The sequence below is a fragment of the Ricinus communis genome, chromosome 4, assembly GCF_019578655.1.
Source record: "Ricinus communis isolate WT05 ecotype wild-type chromosome 4, ASM1957865v1, whole genome shotgun sequence".
Classification (NCBI taxonomy): domain Eukaryota; kingdom Viridiplantae; phylum Streptophyta; class Magnoliopsida; order Malpighiales; family Euphorbiaceae; genus Ricinus; species Ricinus communis.
Genome location: NC_063259.1, coordinates 4,475,677 through 4,496,425, shown reverse-complemented (window position 1 = coordinate 4,496,425; position 20,749 = coordinate 4,475,677). Strand labels below are relative to the sequence as shown.

Below are 20,749 nucleotides of genomic sequence, written 5' to 3'. Positions count from 1 at the left end.
ATCATTAAGTACAATAGAGAAACTTTATGTGGTAAAACTTAATTTACTAGTCAATATTGTGCTTCAAGTATTTATAAGATTATGTGTATTACATAAAGGTCATTTAGTTTTAATCATTAAGTATATGAATGTAGAAAGTATGAAGAACTAGGATTTCTGCTTCCTAGTAAGATTAGGACAAGTAATTAAGGGGTAAATAAGGATTTTAATTCTTAATGACTAAACATAACCAAATTCTAGACTGAATTGGATTAAAAGGAAAAACTATATATAGGCCCTTCCTGCCCTTCAGTAAGAGCTACTCAAAATAATTCATTTTCTTCTCATAGCTCTTAATAGTCATGAATTCTAGGCAAGGCAGCCTCAAAGAGGAGGTAGACCCTCCACCACCATCAAATCTTCCTACACCTAAGTCCAAGCCACTAAGCTCAAGACTTGCCTCAAGAAAATTTGAAAAAATTAGAAAGAGGGCACCTACACTATTCCATTTACTATTAATTCCATCTAGCTCAAGAGCTAGAAGATCAATACATGCACCTACACCATCACCTCCACTTGGAAATTCCAAAAATTGGTGCCCAAGGAAAAGGCTTAGGATGGAGTATGATCTTAGGCCTGAAGAAATCACCGCTTTTAAGCCTATCGTAAAGCCTATCCAAGGGCAATGGAGAGGCCATTCACTCTTAAGGAAATAATGAAATTGAAAATTCTGAAAGAAAGTATCAAGAGAAGTACTTAATTGATGAAATCTCGTCAGGAGGTGACGATTCAGAAGGGGATAGTGAGGGTGAATGTGATAGTTCACTCAAACAGAGGGAGAGGAAGTCTAAGGAAGTATGACTATGTCATACCCGAGGCAAAAACACCCAAAAGAGGTCGAGAAAGACCAAGGAAAGGTAGCACCCCACTGACAGCAAAGAAAGGGAGAGGACGCCCAAGGAAATATAATTAGTTAGGATCTAAATATCTCTTATGATGCTTCTCTTTCATTAGGAATTTAGTCTTAATTTTAGTCAAGCCCCTTAGTAGTTTAGCTTTTAAATTTTTAGTTGCAATCTTTTTTATTTATTAATAAAATTTAAGATTTTTGTTCAAAATTTTCTTAAGCTATTTATTTTTACTTTAATAACTACTTAATTACATATTTTGACTACTTAATAATCCTTATGATATATTTAGGAACAATTAAAACTCGCAAAAAAAAAATTATTTTTGAGCGAGCTACGTAGCGACAACGAATTTTTACATGTGCCCGTAGTAGAGGCACAGCAGGGATGACATGGGCCCGAAGCATTCAAGAAGCAGAGCTAGCAATAGCATGCACACCGTGGTCGTAGAGGGACCGCGAGGCGCGGTTGCTGTCGCGATGAGGATAACTGCAACAACACACACAAGGTCAACTCCACCACGACCTCGTGGGCCAGCCGTGAACGACCCTAGCAGGATGCCATCTATGAGGCGCGGATGAAGCCGTAAGGTGCACAGCAGCGGCACCAACGCGCACACCGTGACCTCGTGGCACATCCACCAGGCGCGGCTGGCGCTACCCTGTCCTAAATTTGGCATTTAAAAAAAATAACTTTAATTTGAATTATATTAGGACTCAAAGTTGTTAAACTTCCACCAAAAATAATAACTTAAAGGTTCCTAATTACAATTCAAACACAATTCTCCCAAACCCTAACCCTCATATATAAATACATCCTTTTCTCTTTAACATCACCTTCCTCCATTTACATCACCTATTATTTTCTCTCTCCTCATTTTTCTTTCTCTCTCTACCAAAAATCTCAACTTTTCTTCCAAAACTTCAAAAATTGTATCCTTTAATCTTTATTCTAACTATTCTAAAGGTTAATAATGGTCCCAAAGAAGATAACAAGAAAGAAAAAGGGAAAGGAAATAGTCTTATGCTCTCATGAAGTAGAACCAAGCTTAATGGCAACTTATGGAGCTCATTTTGATCTCTACTCCCATAAAGAGGGCAATCGATTCCTTAGCCTTGTTTCAAGAGAGCAAGTTTCATGTAGTTTTTTTATTCTTCCTCTCTAGTTAAGTTGAATATTTTTTAGAGAATGATGATCCTTTTGGATAGACTATGATGGAAGGATTTTGCCTTTAAAACTCTACCATCATATAATGAATTAACTTTAGAGTTTTTCACAACTCTACCTTATGATCCTTCCAATGATAAGGAAATTTAGGTTAAGATTATTTGGACATAATTATACTATTACTTGTGATACAATTGTCCAAGCTTTTGGATTAAAGAAAAGGAGGTATTTGTGGGCAACATCATAAGTTTGATTTGGGCAAATTTTAGAAAATAACTCACAGATCATGACAAATTTGATGTTAATAACATGCAAAATAATTTCTTCAACGATCATTGTTATTTGCTTATCTCAAAATTTATGTGTGGAGACATATTTAGTAGGAAAGAGACAAATAAAATGAAGAAGCAAGAACTAAATATTTTATGGTGTTTATATACCCATAAATCTGTCTCTTCGGCATATTTTATTATGCAAAGTTTACTAAAAACACCTGTTAGACCTAAGAATTGTATTAGATTAGGATATATTGTTACAGGTTTGGCTATGTATCTTTGTAGTTTTGATCTGGAGTCTTCTCCATATGAGACATTATCCTCCACGAGCAATTTAGATACTAATGCGTTGATTAGAGCTAATTTAGTTAATTGTCGTGGTAGTCCTGTTACTTTTAATAACGGATCAAGTGGAGGTAGTAGTAGTATGGCTAGAGATGAGCCACCAAGAGATGATATAGAGGAGGAATTGGATAATAAGGAAAGTAAAAGGCAAGAATGGGGTAGTCAAGGTTGGCAACAAGTTTTAAATCAACTATAAGCTATGAACACCAACCTTAACCAATGGCTCGATGCCTTTGATTCTCATTTGGCTAATATGGAAAGGAGTCAACGTCGACAATCATATAAGCTCAATTGCTACTTCGAATCAGTCAATTTTGATGCTCCATCACCATCATCATTCCCGCCTCATTATTGATTCTAGTTTTGTAATATTCTTGTATATTGTTTTTAGGACTTAGCTATCTAGTACCGTAGGACATTTATTTTTATTTAATTATTTTATAATTTATGCTACCTTAGGATTTCCATGCTTTATAGCTACTTAGGATTTCTGTTATGCATTTATTTTATAATAATAACTTTATGATTTTGTTTTATTTATGATATTTTATTTTAGCTAATGAGTTCTTATTGATGATGGTTCTCTAAGTTTATTTAAGGTTTATAATACAGGATGATTACTTATTGCCAATAGGGATTTAAATGGCACTCCAATTTTTCAATGAAGTATTATATCTTTTTCTCCTTTATGTGTTTCTTTTATGTTTAAGACATTGAAGACAATGTCTACAATAAGTGTGGAGGGAGAGAATTAGAGTAATTATGTTATATATGCCAAGTATTTAGTAACTTTTGATTAGTTTTTGCAAAAATTTATAAAATATTTTATACTCAGCTTTTTGTTATTATTCTATACTAAAGAATCAATAAAAGAATGCTATTATAATAAGTCTTTGAGTCCTTGAATTGATTTTTAAGCGCATATAAGAATGTGAACTCATGAATTAATTACACTTAAATGATCAAGTGTTCATCTTTTGTATATGGACATGATGAGTAGTTTAGCAACATTCACATGGATATGATTAAAAGTGTATGATTTAGGTTATTATTTCCTTATTATTGTTATGGTTTATCTATATTTGTGGAAAATGATATATGTAAGTTAAAGCTCTAAGTTTAATAATTATACTCTACTAACTTTAGCTGCTGAGTAACCGGGGATCTTCATGAATTAATGTCGATTTTCGCGTAAAAAATCAATTGAAATTACGAGTATACAAAGCATCTTGATGTATGTTTTGTTGAGTAACCAAATGCATTCATTACCCATGTTTCTATTTGCGTAAAAAGGCATAACATCTCAAAAATGAAAGAAACCCCAAGTATCAAGTAAAATTTAAGGGGTGGAAAGAAAAGAAAATTTAAGAAAAAGAGCTTGCAAAGCAAGTGAAAATATAAATGCCTATTGATCTCTTATTTGAACATAAAGATTTTACCTCTTGAATAAGGTTATTATAATTTGAATTATGCATTATAATTGTATTCATTGATAATAAGTTGAGCTATTTGTTGTGAAACATGTATAGATGATTAATACTTGAACCTTTTGACTAACTATGATTGAGTTTATAACTTTAAAAAAAAAAATTATGATTCAAGTTTTCTTTGGTTGCATAATACATTAGTGAGATTCTTTTGAATAGCACCTTTGAGCTGAGTATGAAATCTTTCATTGGTTTTGCAAAGATTAATTCTTAAGTTGCTATTTACTTAAGGACAAGTAAAGATTTAAGTGTAAGGGTATTTGATAGGTTCATATTATGTATATATAATTACGATATTTTAGTAATCTATTGATATGTTTTATATACATAATATGCATGAATATGTGCTTTTTATCTCACTTCAGTTTTCTTGTCTAATTTCAGAAAATAATAGCCAAAGAAGAATTTGAACCAAAAATGAGCTTTAAATGGATTGTGACTGTAAAAGGCTTGGAAATAAGACACATAGACTACCAATAGCACGGGCCTAGTCGAATTTATCAAGGCCCACGAAGAAGAAATTAATTAATTATAATATAATTAATTGATAGTTATCTTTTAAATTGTTTGTTTTGTTTAGGACAGTAAAAAGATAACTATAGTAGTTCTATGCTGAGAGAATGACTAAAAAATGGAATCTCTATAAAAAATAGAGGTTAATTAAACAAAAGAAACTTTTACTATTCTTTCTAGAATTCCTACAGTTCATCATTTTCTACATCTAGTTAATCTTTTTGCACTATTCTTTCAAAAATTAAAAAAGTTTTTTAAAGACATGGAGAGTGAGAATCAATCTTTTCATTCCTTGAACGGCCTTTAAATTTTGAAGGAGTTTTAATTTATTATTATTTGTATCTTATATCTTTCTATTAATTACAATGGTCATTGGATTAAATATGTCATACTAAGTTCCATTAAATTTAACAAACTTTTAACATACTAAGTTCCATTAAATTTAACAAACTTTTAACATACTTGCATTCAACCCCTGTTCAACCTCTAACCCTTAAGTAACCTTCACATCCAGCTTTAGCAGGTTGAGAACTAGAGTCGGATCTCCGGTTCGACCTCTAACCCTTATGTAACCTTCACTTCCAGCTTTACCAGGTTGACGACAGGAGTCGGACTTCAGATCATAAGTCTCTGATCTGAGCTGCAATTTAATCTCATAGGAGAACTAGCTTAGGCTGTCAATGCCTTTCAGATTAACATTCTCAAGAATATGAATTAACACCCTGTTTGTTTGCAAGCAAATTGCTATAACACTTGAGCACCCAATTTTGTGTATTTATTGTGAGCCAAACAAATACAGAGAGGCCTCAGCTGAAACCTCCTCCACGTCCAAACTAAAATAAACTGAAAATGAGATTTGAGAATCTGAGGGAACAAATAAGAAATTCAGCAATTTAGAAACAAAGTCAAGTCAGTTTGTAGAACATTAATCTTTTATAACATGATTGGCTCTTACAAAGGAGGGTGAAGAAAATTTCCAATCCTCCAACTAATGCAATCTACCATGTGAAGGATGTGCTTAACAATGACAAAGTTACAGAAAATCTAAGAACCTATGATCTGCGAATGAAGTTCCTCGCAAAAATACGAATACAATAAAAGAATTTGAGTACATAAAATAATTAATATAGCTTACTGCTCCATGATCGCGAAGAGAATCTATAAAATAATGCCTCCGGCATGATGTTCGCTGAAAGATGCTTTCCCTCAGCCAAAGTTATCAGTGTCATTGCATCTCATCTGTAAATTAAGGAGATTATCAAACCTCTTATTTATGCACATCTATTGATCTTGGTATTTAACATAGCTCTAATCGCTTGACAACAGAGATAACATACAACAATTTGCAGGTTTGTAATACTTGTTTTGCTTATAAATTAAATTATATGATGAAGAGCAAATCTACAAGTAAAACCAATCTGAACTCATAACTGAGAAGAAAAATATCCCAAGAAATAACAAATTATAAAATTCCAAGAAAAAAGTACAAATCCCGATAACAACAACTAATAAGCAAATGAAGACATTAAAGAGATTTTGTACATAATAAATAAGCTTTTTCCACAACTTACCATTCGAAGGATCAATATGTACAAAGAAACTTGCCGCTACTATAAGATAGCAAAGAATGAGCATTAAGCCTTTGAAATAGTTTGACGTTCCTTCCTGAACAACAGCAATGATAATAAAGGATCATAAGTAAGCATCTAAGAAACCTATCAAGAGAAAGGAAAAAAAATCTAAAAGCAATGCAAAGGTAAGCTAAACTATTAGTTCTATTAATGTATCAAGTTGCCATTTTAACTTTCACGCATACTAGATCCTATGTTATCAGGACTAAAACACCAAGCCAGCGAACCAAGTTCAGTCAAGGTGTTCCCACTTTCAGGGCAGGTGGATAGTACTTATTTCAGCTTTTCTTCATACTTCTTTCTTTTTATTTCCCATGTGTACGTAAGAACGTTGAATCATTAATTTATTTTATTGGGTAGTTTCTGATACTCAATTGTACCTGTCTAACAAAGTAAACTAAGCATTAAATCCTTCAGGTTTGAGTTCCTTAAACTCAAAAGATCAAAGAGTTCTCTCCAACAACCCTTATTTTTTATTAATCAAGTAGGTTACGAACTTTCAGAAAACAACCAGCAAAATAATCCTTGATTTTAATTCCAAGTAAACAGTCCTGTAACTAGATCCCAAACTTTGGATCATAACCTTCTATACAAGGCACGTTATGTAAAAGCACAATTATCAATCATTGTTTTGCTTAATACTTGGCTCATGCATGCAAAGTTTACACATTTCAACATATGAACCAATTATCTTATTCCAGTTCTTCCATGAAGGCCATTTGAATAAAACAAGATAAAATCCTTCTTTTAAATGGTGACCTTGTCTAGAAACTGAATAAACATGATGATACGACTTCTAAAAATCTAGGTAGAGATAAGCCAATCTCCTACACATGTTTCTTAGCTTCATCTAAACCTTATCATCCACAACCAATTTGCCTAACATCCATTTTCTCTCTTAAGAGAATCTGAGAGCTAGAAATAGCATCCCTCATCAAATTACTCAAATCTATTAATATGATCTTAGATGAGGTCTAAGTATTTCCTTGTACACATATTTTAACGGATACCATACTGCTTGATATGTAACAATCTCACCATTCTACTACTGCCTCTTTATGATACACTTAATATTGGGTTAAGAGATGGGGTAAAATGCTAAGCCAGTAACATTTTGAAGGTATTCATGTTAAGATAATATGAGGATTAATAGTTTTAACTGAAAACTATCAGGTACCATCATAATCATTACAGAAAGGGAATTAATGAGCCAGCTATTATTAACACAGTTATTTAATGGGTAAAAGATGTTCAGAAAATGTTGCTGCTACACAGAATTGGCAGACTTTCTTCTTATATTATGCGCTGAAAACACAGACTTCTTACAACTTTGAACAACTTGATTGTTTTAAACTAAATTCAAGGTTTTCCAGGTTTTCTTTGCAAAATGCAGCTTAAAAAGACTACTTCATTTATGTTTCTTCTTCCATATGGTTTTAAAATAACCACAAACGTGGGATAAGATGGTCCACAATTTGGGCAATCTTTTCGCATGGTTTCGCATATGTAACGTACCATGCTATCAATATATTCCAGCTTCCAACATATTATATATATCACTTTCAAGTTCATAACCTTGATTATATCTATATTTCCTAAAAAAGGTAAAATATAATGCAATATTTAGAATATGATAATTTTAGTAATGCAGTTACATCAAGGCCTCATTTGCAAATGTTTTTCTCCATCTGCTTTTGTTTTTTTTTTTTTCAAAAAAAATTATTTATTTTAGTTTTTCAGCCAGATTTTCTAGATTTCCGCAAACTATAGTTTTAAAATACAGCTTCAACATAGTATAGAAAAAATAAAACGAAAAAGAAAATCCAGAAGCAGTTAGAAAAAAGCAATGCTAAACTTGGCCTACAAGTAGAGCAATATAGAGAACTAATAGTGCATATGAGATTCTAACAAGAAAAAAATCATAAGCAACACTACATTCACACAAGTTTTCTCATAGAATAGAAACAAACAAACAAAGTTCTGCAAACCTGCAACATAAATGCCACAACTAATACGGTGATAAAAAGGGTTGCCGTCTCAAAGAGTTGAAAATTCAAGTCCATCGGTTGTCCCATGATCCACCCAACAACCACACAAAAAGGGATCTGCATTTTTCAATGTAAACAAATATCAATAACTTATCCAAAACGCATTTTTCATTGACTTGCTGAGGAACTAATAATAAAACATAGACGAGCTTATATGAAGAGAAGTTATTCTCCAACAAGTGAATAAAGCCAAAGATGGTGTAGGTGGTGAAAATTCAGTAATACTTTCAGAAACTAACCACAAACATTGATATCTGGGTGCACGATCCAATTGCAACTCCAAGTGTAATATCCTAAAGGAAAGATGAGCCACTGAGATATGTAAGCAAGATAAAATATGATTTAAGCATTTCTAGAAAAAGAAAAATAGTTGTAGCACTAACGAGCTTATCCTTCATCGCGAACATGATTGCACTTGCATGCTCAGCAGCATTTCCTACAATCGGAAGTAGGATGACACTAATAAAAGCCACTGGCATGTTCAATGAGTCAGATGCTCCCTGAAAATAAAAAGCAGAAATGCAAGTTATCAAGATTCAAGAGCTCAAAAACACTTAGAAGTTATAGAATGGTATTTCTGAATCTTGAATGAGATGGTAAGGAAATGAATGATAAAGGACAAACTTTCAGGGAGATGAAATAAACAAAGGATTGCTACAATCAATCTACAAGCATGAGTAGAAAAACTCTAGCATTATCCATAAACAGATGCACAGATATCAAAATTGATCAACTTGCACTTTTATTCATTTTCCTTTTGAGGTTTTTGCAGAGAGTTTCATGTCGCCGAACTCGGCAAGTGCAGTGAAACATAGATATATTGCATCCAATGTCCCAATCAGAAAAAACAAAAAAAAACAAAAGAAAAAACTAGTTTCTAGGCTTTTCCTTGAAGGTTCCAATTTTACATGATATCATAAAAGGGAAACAAACAAGGTACCTGGATGACATTAATAGGAGAAAAGTAGAGCACCAAACAAATGTACCTGGATAGCATCAACAAGGTAGCCAGACAGTATGGAAATCCATAAAGTCAAAATTGCAAGCCATCCAATTGCTTCCCATTGAGTTATTTCTGGCACCTCTTCTTCATCAGGATCCTGCTGCTCGTCCTCCCTTCCCTGTAGATACCAAAGGTTAAATATTTTCAGAAATTAGACGCATCAAATTTCACCCAAAACCATGACGCTTTCTATCTAGAATATGAAATTCTTGACTTTTCCAACTTGATTACTAGCATACAACAACTTACAGATTAAGCACTCCGAATGATGCAACTCAAGATACATCAGTTACAGGAAGTAGTAAGCATAACAAGCCTTGATATTTACAGACTACTTGATTCTAAACCTGTAACACGATAGACTCAAAAACTGCACCTGAACCTATAAGAATCTAGATTTGTTGATGCAACTAAATAGAATAATGATTTCTAAATCAACAAGCACCGAAAACCCGACTTAAAATGTAAATAAATCCAGACTTTTACAAATAGGAAACCTGGAAATTTTCAAAATCACCCCTAAGCTTCTCGTCATCAGGCTCCTATAAAGGTCTAATGCAGTTCCCAGCTAAGCTTTTCATCACCAAACTCCAACTAAGTTCCTACTGGAGTTCCCAACTAAGCTTCTCGTTATCAGACACGTACCAAGTAAGTGCTCGAGTATGAGAACCAACTTCAGCATATCTCTCCTAAAATCAGTGCCGTCTTGCTCCATCAATTCCTCAGTCAAAATGTAGCCTAGCCTATTTTATTATTGGTTGCAAAAATCAGTAATTTTCCATCAGCCCTCTTATCCAGTATATCACTTTCAGACTTAAGTGTTGCTAACATACTTTCTTTTCATTTTATTAAATGTCAGTCCAGTACTTTTGCATTAGTTCCATAATTTTCTGTTTGGGTCTCACAAAAGTTGGTCTATTCAAAATGTTATTCCTTTTCAGATATAAATGTAATCCATTTTAAAGCCACTTAAGTTCTGATTCTGTTTGAATCTATTTAAAAGATGGAGAAAGAATACACTCAAGCTGACTTCATGCAGCCGAAATTTTTACGACTATTTGCAGGTCTTCAGATGCAATTTCACTGTCGCTTATTTTGGCATTGATAGTGCTATGGAAGTTGTATAGGATTGTACATAGTAATTAGAAGACTAATTTAATTAAGAGTTCTAGTTTTACTTAGATTAGGATTGTATGTATTGTGTATATATATGGATGTAACTCCCTTGATTAAAGAATAAGATTTTCGGATTCTTCACTCAAATTACATGTTAATAGAGCCTGGTTTGTAGAGAGGGTTCTGGAAATTTTTCCTGCTGCTGCCTAACGAAGTAGCCACCATTTTTTTTTGGGTAACTAAGTTAGGGTTTCTCGGGTCCCCCTTCTCCGGCAGTCTGCTATTCCCATCACCTGCACCTAGGGAAGCGCCTGCCACCGATCAGCCTATGTCTGAAGTTTCGTCGCCAGAAACCCTGTGTGTGGCCCAGATGCGCCGCCACAAGCTTTCTGCTACAGTACCACACGCCAGTGCATGGAGGCGCGTCTGAGGCTGGAAATTGCTCCGGTTTGTCTTGGTTGACTCCTCTTGACTTCTACAACTTGTTTGTGCACTTGTTTAGGTCAGCATCAGTCGTGGTGTGGGATCTCTTTTGGTATAGGTTTGATTTTTTCGGAAATTTTCTTTAGGAAGAATTTGTTTTCTATATTTGGTTTGTTCTTCATAAAATATGACTGAGGAAAAGGCTGTGGTTGTTTCTGATGTGATTCCGGTGATGTCAAAAATTACAAAATATAAACTTAATGCTACAAATTATCTTGATTGGCGTCAAACTATTAAATTATATTGGTTGAGTAAATCTATGGATAGCCATTTGACTAATGATCCTCCAAAAGAGGATGTTAGACTATCTTAGATGAGAGAAGATGCCCGCTTGTTTTTACAGATACGTGATTCTATTGATAGTGAGGTAGTTGGTATGCTTACTCATTGTAGGACAGTCAAAGAATTAATGAGTTATTTAGAATTCCTAAATTCGGGAAAAGGAAATGCTTCTCAAATTTATGATGTGTGTAAAGCATTTTATAGGGCGGACAAAGGTGATAAGTCTCTAACCAACTATTTTATGGATTTCAAGAAAACATATGAAGAACTTAATATGTTGCTTCCATTTAGTAATGATATAATTATTCAACAACCTCAGCGTGAAAAGATGGTTGTGATGAGTTTTTTAGCCGGATTCCTTTTGGAATTTGAGACTACTAAATTTCAGATTCTTTCCAGTTCAGAAATTTCCTCTCTACAAGAGGTTTTAGTAGGGTCCTTCGTATAGAAAATTCTTCACCTGTTCAGCTTAGTACTGTCCTAGTTAGTTGCAATACTACATCTGAATCAGGAAGACAAACAATACAAGACCAAGAATGGTATTTAAAGGATAGCATCTAGCAACTATGACAGGAATACTAATACTCGTGGACAAGAATCAGGAGAGATAGTGTGTCACTACTGTCATAAGCGAGGACATATGAAGCAAGATTGCAGGAAGTTGCAATATAAGATAACTCAGTCTGCCAATGTTACATCCACCAAGGATAGCTCTGAGAAGCCTGTAATGGTATCTGCAGATGAATATGCAAAATTTGTCTAGCACCAAGAATCACTAAAAACTCAATCTTCTCTTATTATTGCCATCGTCGAATCAAGTGTCTTGTTTCCTCTTCGAAATGGGTCATTGATACTAGTGCTACAGATCATGACAGGTAATTCAAAATTATTTCTACCTTTCAGTCACATAAATCTACCACTCCAGCTACTTTAGCAGATAGGTCAATGTCTTGTGTTATTGGATCAGGCACAATTAATCCCACACCGACACTTTCTTTATCATCAGTTCTTAGTTTACCACAACTATCATTTAATTTAATTTTTGTAAGTAAACTCACTCGTAGTCTTAATTGTTGTCTGTCATTTTTTCCTAATCATTGTTTATTTCAGGATCTTACGAGAAAGAAGATTATTGGTAAAGGACATGAATCTGAGGGTCTCTACATTCTTGATACACAAATTTCAAGATCTATAGCCTGTTCTGGAGTGGTAACCCCTTTTGAAGCACATTGTAGGTTGGGCCACCCATCTCTCCATGTGTTAAAACAACTTTGTCCTCGGTTTCACAGTCTGTCTTTATTAAATTACGAGTCTTGTTAGTTTGCTAAACATCATCATCTTAGTTCAAGTCCTAAAGTCAATAAACGAGCTAGTGTTCCTTTTGAGTTAGTCCATTCAGATGTTCGGGGTCCACGTCCCGTTGAGTCGAAAACTGGATATAAGTATTTTGTTACTTTTATTGATGATTACTCTTAAATGATATGGTTATATTTAATGAAAAACCGTTCAGAGGTGTTTTCACATTTTTCTACTTTTTGTGCTGAAATTAAAATACAATTTAATATCTCTGTACAAATATTGAGAAGTGATAATGCTAAGGAGTACTTATCAAAATCCTTCCAAACTTACATGCTTAAACATGCATTCTTCATCAAACATCTTGTGTAAATACGCCATCTCAAAATGGAATTGCTGAAAAAAAAAATACACCTTGAAACTGCACGAGCTTTGTTATTCCAAATGAAGGTTCCTAAATCTTTCTAGGCTGATGCAATTTCTACAGCATGTTTCTTAATTACCATATGTCTTCATCTATCCTTCAAGGTAAAACTCTTTATCATGTTCTGTTTCCAACTAAAACACTGTTTCCTGTTGAGCCTAGGATATTCGGATGTACATCCTTTGTTTGGGATATTTGTACTCAGGTTACCAAGCTAGATCCAAAATCTTTGAAGTATGTTTTTCTTGGGTATTCTCGTGTTCAAAAAGGATATAGATGTTACTGCCCTTCTTTCAACAATATCTTATGTCAGCTGATGTTACTTTTCTATAAGATACACCTTTCTTTCCATCTACTCATCCTTTAAGTCAGGGGGAGGATGAGGATTTGTTAATTTATACTATTACACCTACTCTTGTTAAACCTAAGCCACCTATGGTACAAGTTTATTCTCAACGATCAACCCCTCCGAGTCCATGTCCTAAACCAGCTCCTTCATCGTCAGATCCAGTATCTAATGATGATCTTCCTATTGTTCTTTGTAAAGGTAAGGTACGTGCACTTATCCAGTGTCTTTCTTTGTGTCTTATAATCAATTGTTGTCCTCTTCTTCTTCTTTTATTGCATCTTTAGATTCTATATTTATTCCTAAGACTGTTAAAGAAGCCATTTCTCGCACTGGTTGGCGTAAGGCTATGATTGAAAAGATGAGTGCTTTAAAGGATAATGGTACTTGGACCTTAGTTGATTTGCCTACAGTAAGAAGGCTATTGAGTGTAAATGGGTATTTGCTGTTAAAGTCAATCTTGATGGATCCATTGCAAGATTAAAAGCCCGTCTTGTTGCTAAAGGATATGCTCAAACTTATGGGGTAGATGACTTCTGTAAGATTGTTTATTACTATGGCGGCTACTAATAATCGGCCTCTTCATCAGTTAAATATCAAGAATGCTTTTCTCCATGGGGATCTTTAGGAGGAAGTTTATATGGAGCAACTGCCTGGCTTTATTGCTCAGGGGGGGTATGGGAAAGTTCCCTATCTTCATAAGTCTATAAACGAATTGAAGCAAAGTCCTCGTGCTTGGTTTGGAAAGTTTAGTCAGGCAGTTGAGAAGTTTGGCATGAAGAAAAGTAAGTCAAATCATTCTATTTTCTTCAAGCATTCTGCTACAGGTATCATTCTGTTAGTTGTGTATGTGGATGATATTATCATTACTGGGAGTGATACTACAGGGATTTCATCTCTTAAATCTTTTCTCCACACTCAGTTTCATACCAAAGATTTGGGAATGTTGAGATACTTCTTGGGTGTTGAGGTAATACAAAGTAAGAAGGGAATATTTTTATCTCAAAGAAATATGTCCTTGACTTGTTGTCCGAGACAAAAAAGTTGGGAGCTAAGCCATGCAATAATCCAATGGTTCCTAATTTACAGCTCACAAAAGATGGTGAGTTATTTAAAGATTCTGAGAGATATAAAAGATTGGTTGGAAAGTTGAATTATCTAACTGTGACTCGTCCAGATATTGCGTATTCAGTTAGTGTGGTGAGTCACTACATATCTTCTCCAACAGTTAATCACTGGACAGCTGTCGAACAAATTTTGTGCTACTTAAAAGGGGCACCTGGACGAGGAATATTATATGGTAACCATGGTCATAATAGAATTGAATGTTTTTCAGATGTTGACTGGGTGGGGTCCAAGGATGATCGAAGATCTACTTCAGGCTATTGTGTATTCGTAGGAGGGAATTTGGTTTCATGGAAAAGCAAGAAGCAATATATTGTCTCACGTTCAAGTGCGGAATCAGAGTATAGAGCTATGGCCAAGTCAGTATGTGAAATAACGTGGATATATCAGCTTTTAACTGAAGGAGGACTTAAAACTTCAGTACTAGCTAAGTTGTAGTGTAATAACTAAGTTGCTTTTCACATTGCATCCAATCATGTATTTCATGAACAAACTAAGTATATCGAGATTGACATTTCGTTTGCAAGAAGATTCAGCAAGGTTTGATTTCCACAGGTTATGTGAAGACAGGAGAACAACTAGGAGATATCTTCATGAAGACTCTTAATGGGATTCAAGTTGATTATCTCTGTAACAAGCTGGGCATGATTAATATCTATATCCCAGCTTAAGGGAGAGTGTTATGGAAGTTGTATAGGATTGTATATAGTAATTAGAAGATTAATTTAATTAAGAGTCCTAGTTCCACTTATATTAGGATTGTATGTATTGTGTATATGTATATGGTGTAACTCTCTTTATTAAAGAATAAGATTTTCATATTCTTCACTCAAATTACAGATAGTATTAAGACGAGTAACATGGAAGTTCTAATAAAAAAATTCAATAAAAATCATAACCAAATGTTAGATTGAAGAAAAAGAATAAACCTCATCAACAGGGTTGTAGAGATCATGTTGACTTTTGAGTTGAAAGAACAGGTAGCTCCCATATGCCACTAGCATTATACAACTGCTAAATCTTGAAAGTGACAACTCTGACTTGCCAAAATGAATCTCTGAGCGTGTGAAGTGAAGAACAGCAGGAAACATTATCCCCATCACTGCCATTAACAGCAATCCAGAATTCACAAGAGCAATTGCCTGTTGCATGGGTAATCACAATTCAATGTGGAAAATGTATCAGGGTGATATAAAATGCAAAAGTGACGCTGGATTCAATATAAAAGGAACAAATAAATCAATAAATAATGTCAATTTACCTTATTAAAAACCTGAACCTTCCTGTGATGAACAATACCACCAGTGAAGAAGGCACATCCAAGCACCAAAAGCATATTTGACAAGATAGAACCTAATAAAGACTGTTGGACAACCCTTATCATTCCACTCTTCAATGCATAAATTGATATGATCATTTCTGTTGCATTTCCAAATGTCGCATTTAGAAGACCACCAACTACAAAATCACACATAATAAAATGAGTCAAAACTGACAAACTATTACAGAAAGAAGATCAGATAAATTGGTAAATGAAAAATAATTGGGAGCAATGAGTGCCTACCTGCCTATAACAAAAACGAAAACCAATCTATTCATTTAAGGCCTACTAATAAAAATAATTTGTTATTTGACAATTGATTGCTGAAATAGGAAAAAAGAATGACAACCAATAAATAGTCTTGTTAAAAGTAAAAAATATAAAAGAAAAAAAAAAAAAAAAACAATCCACCCATTGTAAAAGACGCTCAAATGAGAATCTTAATTTGAGACTGCACCCATCGTAGCAAGGAGATAATCAATTTAGATATCCCAGGTTCAAAACACATGCAGTCACTTAACTTGGTCTCATTTCCAAACTGCTTGAGTTTGGCCACAATGGGTCATTGCTCTCCATTTTGCTCAGCCTAAGGCTGTTATATCCTTCTGAACTACTTCAATTTAATTTATATCATTCCTGATTAAACTTCGGTGTCCTCCATATCTATGCATCACCAATCTATACAAGAAATAGACAAATTATCTTAATCAACCATCTCTCAATTAGTCTGCAACAGTGATAATTCCACCTTATGAATGCACCCATTACTTATAATATAGCAAATATCTTAGCACCCTTATCCATATCACAATATACACAAGTTATTTCTTCTCTGTGCAAGATATCTCAATAGCTCATAATTAAACATATTCTTATTCTATAAAAATATGGAACACTCTGAAAGTTTATTTTCAATCATTCACTCTTGATTATGCAAACAATATCCCCCTTATTTCCCTGCATAACACCCAATCCCTAAAATCCATCAATCATTCAAGCTTAAAAGCACTGGTAGGCAGAATGTTAAAATCCATACTCTCTTATTAACTTCAAGATACAACTTCTCAGTGAATATCAAGTTTTCAGTGAGAGATTGGCATTGGCAACCAGCACAAAAGCATATGGTTACCAGGAGCCACACTGTTTCTTTTCCCCATTATGGCTTTCCTATGTGATAAAGCATCCACTAGTGTCAGCCAAGAGGTAACTCTTCAGTGAAGAGTTGATGAATCAAGGCACATTCAGTCAACAAAAGTTTGTTCTCAACAAGAGACAAGCAAAGCTTATAATCAGAGGACAGAACTGATGGGTTTGCAAGGAATTGGATATGGAAATGCATTCAGGTTACAAATACTTCTGAGTTAAGGTACCAACTACAATGAGAGAAACCTACTGCACGGCTCATAACTAGAATATGATACTAATTTGCAGATACATAAGGAGTTGAAGGCAACAAAGCTTCTATGCCTAGCCACAAATATTCATCTTAGCTTTGCTTGTCAGCATGTGAGATTGTTCTACCTATTGGTCCAGTGTAGAAGGCGAGCTGCCTGCATCATAACAGGATAAACTAGTGTATTAGAATTGCAATAAGTGAAATAGAGAACTATTAAGAAACCTAATAATTGAGTTGAATGAGGTTAATTACTCAGTTGCATAACCTAGACGCTCTGCTAGAGGTGTGATGCCCAATAAACTGAGGAAGAAAACCCATCCCTGGAACAAGTTAAACATGAAAAACTATAAACACATAGGAAAGCATATATCAATGAAAATTTATCTAAAAAAGGTTCTAGAAAAGAAATAATTGAGTATCCAAAATGTTAGAGAATGTTCATCACATAATCACAAATTTTTTCAAAAGTCCTGCCTAGGAATTTCTTCTCCTGTTACTTCTTACTCAATCAAACAATTATTTTTCATTTTTCTTCATATAAGTGAATCAAAGATAATAACTATGTTAAAAAGTGTCTTATCTTACATGCTTTTGAGTAACATAGTGAAGCAAAATTGCCAAGGGACCAAAAGGTAACAAAACGTTTATCTTTGCTTTAATTAAAACAATGTAAATACTCCTGAGAGGGCTCATTCGTATTCGCTTAAAAACCCATGTATTAACCACATCTGCATGAGCACTCATGCTGGCTGTCTCAAAACCAAACATATGCACTTTCCTCCGAATTGATGATGAGCTAAAAGGAATTTCTTCGTCAGATTCAAGGTCTACCTTCTCCTCTATGGGCCCCATCTGTAGACAAATTCTTAACAATAAATTACAACTCCCAAGGTATGAAAGATCATGAAAAGCTATCTACTATTTCAGAATTACTTTAATACCCATGCAAGCTTTAATAGGAAAGAAAAATTGAGCCGAATAAACATTTCTCCTTTAATTGAATGCCACAGTTCCAATACCAAATAAAAACTATTCCTGCTCATGGGTGATCCATCTAACTCAAAATTATAATAATGCAGCACTAACAAAGTGTTTCGTTAGCAGCTTAATGTCACCATCTCATCCATTTTCATGGAGGGCCAAACCGTAGATGGAGTAAAATTTGGTTTATCATCAAAGCCAATCCACCAAAATGACCAAACACACCATGTGTTTTTTCCCAGGAAAATAGAAGTGCCATAAAAGGAAAAAAAAAAAAAAAAAAAATCCTTAAAGGCACCAACCTCAAGATTTAAGAGGGTAGAGAAGATGGAAAAACATGGTAGTTTTTGTTGGACGGAGAGTCATTGAGATAAACAAAAATGCAGTGTATAATTGTTGCAAAAGCAAGTTTCTAAACTCTAAAGTAGAAAGTGCAGATACTGGCAGTACTGCAAATCATTGCTCCCACGATTCAGAGTGATTTCCTTTGTTACAAAGTCAGAAGGAAAAAAAAAACATGGGCGTATTTAGATTGTTTGAGATAAAATGCCGAAGAAAGCTTTCAATCAAGAGACAGCTGTGTAAGCAATTTATCATACTCTTTTAGTACAGCATTTTTAGCTAATACAAAATCCTCAAACCAAAACTCTTGAAGAACGCATTAGTAAACTAAGGAAATAACAATACTCTGAAGTTTATAAATATATGACATATAATAACAAAGAAATAACGGGTATAATATTACTATTTCGTTTTGATGCAAAACACATTAATATCAAATAAAATTGAAAATAAACTTGAGTAAGAAAATGAACAAATACATTATTAAGCATCACCAATAAAAAGTCTTACTTGAGTTTATTTATCATGAAAAAGGCTCAGCCCTTAGAGATTATTAAGGATACTCTAGCAGAAGATCTATCTTTCAACAGATGACACTGTGCTACAATCTGAGGCAGATAAAGAAAAAACAACAAACTTTAGGGCAAATGAGAAACACCCAAATGAGCAAAAGATTGGTTTAACAGTATACATCTTAGGGGGAGTCAAGAGTCATGATTCAGATCAAAAGGAAAAAATAAGAAACTCATAAACTGCCAAAAAAATTAAATAATCAATAAATAAAGAAGAGATAGGATGAATTTAAAGAAGCATTCAATAAATATGGAATTACCAGAGATGCAAAGTCTATGATCCACAGACAGATACTTATCCAGCAAAACTGAGAGAGAGAGGAAGCAGAAGATTTGAAGTATAAAATAATAATATTTGGGAAAAATAAAAGAAAATGGAAAATAAATAAATAAATAAAAAGGAAGCAGTGAATGAAGTTGGGATTCTGAGTTTTGAAGAAAGAGTGGAAGATGAGTGGCCGGCATTGAGGAAACTTCCAAGACAGAGCGCCTTTTTCATTTTTATTTTTTTTCTTTCTTGTTCAATTTTTGGACATGGGTCAAAGAAAAAATACCTTTCGAGGCCAAGGTAAAAGACTGAACCCCCGGTTGACTCCGGACTGCTTTTGTTGGTCTAAAGTCTGCCAGCGAAGCAAATATTAATCTAAACTTATCAATTTTAATCCGATACCGTTTTAAATTATATGCACATGAAAGTCACAAGTAGAAAAGCTGTTAGCACTTAGCATATTAATTAATTAAAGTGCAAATTCAGTTTTCATTAGTAATAATAAACAATTTCATATCTTTAGCCTAAAAGCATTAATAATAGTTTTTTTCAACTAATAGCTAAGCTATGTGGGCTCCAATTTTCAATTTCAATTCTTCAACCTTAGCAGTGTTATTCTCTCGGACGTCCTAGATACTCAGCTCAACTATTTTATCAATAATCAAACTCTTAAAATTTTTAAAGCCGTATACCTCTTTCTCAGCTACAATGACCAACTCGGGCTCGCTAGAATAAGATTATTATTCTTTAACAAAAACCTCCTTCAAAGTCTTAACATTCAGTTTCCCTTCATCTTTTTTCTTATTATATTTCAAGTCATGTCCACTCTTTTGTCCTTTAAGTTCGACACCTATACAACACCCTATTGATTCTTTTCTAGCCCTATTCTAGACATGAAATCCCTCTTAAATATACTAGTCACCTTAGAATTCATATGATCCTCATAAAGCACATCAACCTAAAATCAAGTCGAGACATCAAGTTCTTTAGCAATCTCTTGGTTACCACCCTTAGCATTAATTATGACTATCTTTCCTTCATGAGAAATTTTGACCTTTTGGTGCACACTAGAAGACACTCCTCCCAGGGCATGAAACCATGGCTTGTCTAATAATAGTGCAAAAGTTACTGAGATGTCCAGGACTGTGAACTCGACCCAGGGCTCTATGGGACTAGTTTTTACAAGAGCCAAAAATGCCACTTCCACATCTATCTTCTTCTCATCATAAGCCTTATGACCATGTCTGAATGCTTTAAATCCTTTGCAGTCATTTCTAGTTTAGGAAGGATGCAAGAAAGACAAACATTGATGGTTGACCTATCATCTACCATCGCACAAAAAGTTGAGAAAGTTAGAAAAAGAATAATTATCATTCTAATGTCTTGTACAAGAAGTACATGCTGAATATATAGAGAAAGAAAATAAAAGAGACGTTATTGA

The 20,749-nt window shown here is 34.0% G+C and overlaps 1 protein-coding gene across 4 annotated transcripts; it reads right to left on the bottom strand.

Annotated features, from left to right (window-relative positions):
* Positions 1-5,046: 5,046 nt before the first annotated feature.
* On the bottom strand, positions 5,047-19,569 carry LOC8260832 (vacuolar cation/proton exchanger 3). Of its 4 annotated transcripts, none has more exons than XR_007215498.1 (14): positions 19,301-19,569; positions 18,979-19,076; positions 17,731-17,997; positions 17,398-17,465; positions 17,271-17,299; positions 15,690-15,886; positions 15,358-15,570; positions 9,340-9,474; positions 8,737-8,853; positions 8,593-8,646; positions 8,294-8,410; positions 6,246-6,339; positions 5,810-5,913; positions 5,047-5,538 (listed from the first exon to the last, which is right to left on the bottom strand). XR_007215498.1 is itself a non-coding variant. In XM_048372902.1 (13 exons), the coding sequence occupies exons 3-13, from the start codon at positions 17,995-17,997 to the stop codon at positions 5,900-5,902; spliced, it is 1,305 nt and encodes a 434-aa protein (XP_048228859.1). In that variant the 5' UTR covers positions 18,979-19,076; positions 19,301-19,569; the 3' UTR covers positions 5,540-5,899. The 4 variants fall into 4 exon arrangements, 2 of the variants coding, with proteins under 2 accessions (XP_048228859.1, XP_048228860.1); XR_007215499.1 differs by having other exon boundaries at positions 5,047-5,517; XM_048372902.1 differs by lacking the exon at positions 5,047-5,538 and having other exon boundaries at positions 5,540-5,913.
* Positions 19,570-20,749: the final 1,180 nt, after the last annotated feature.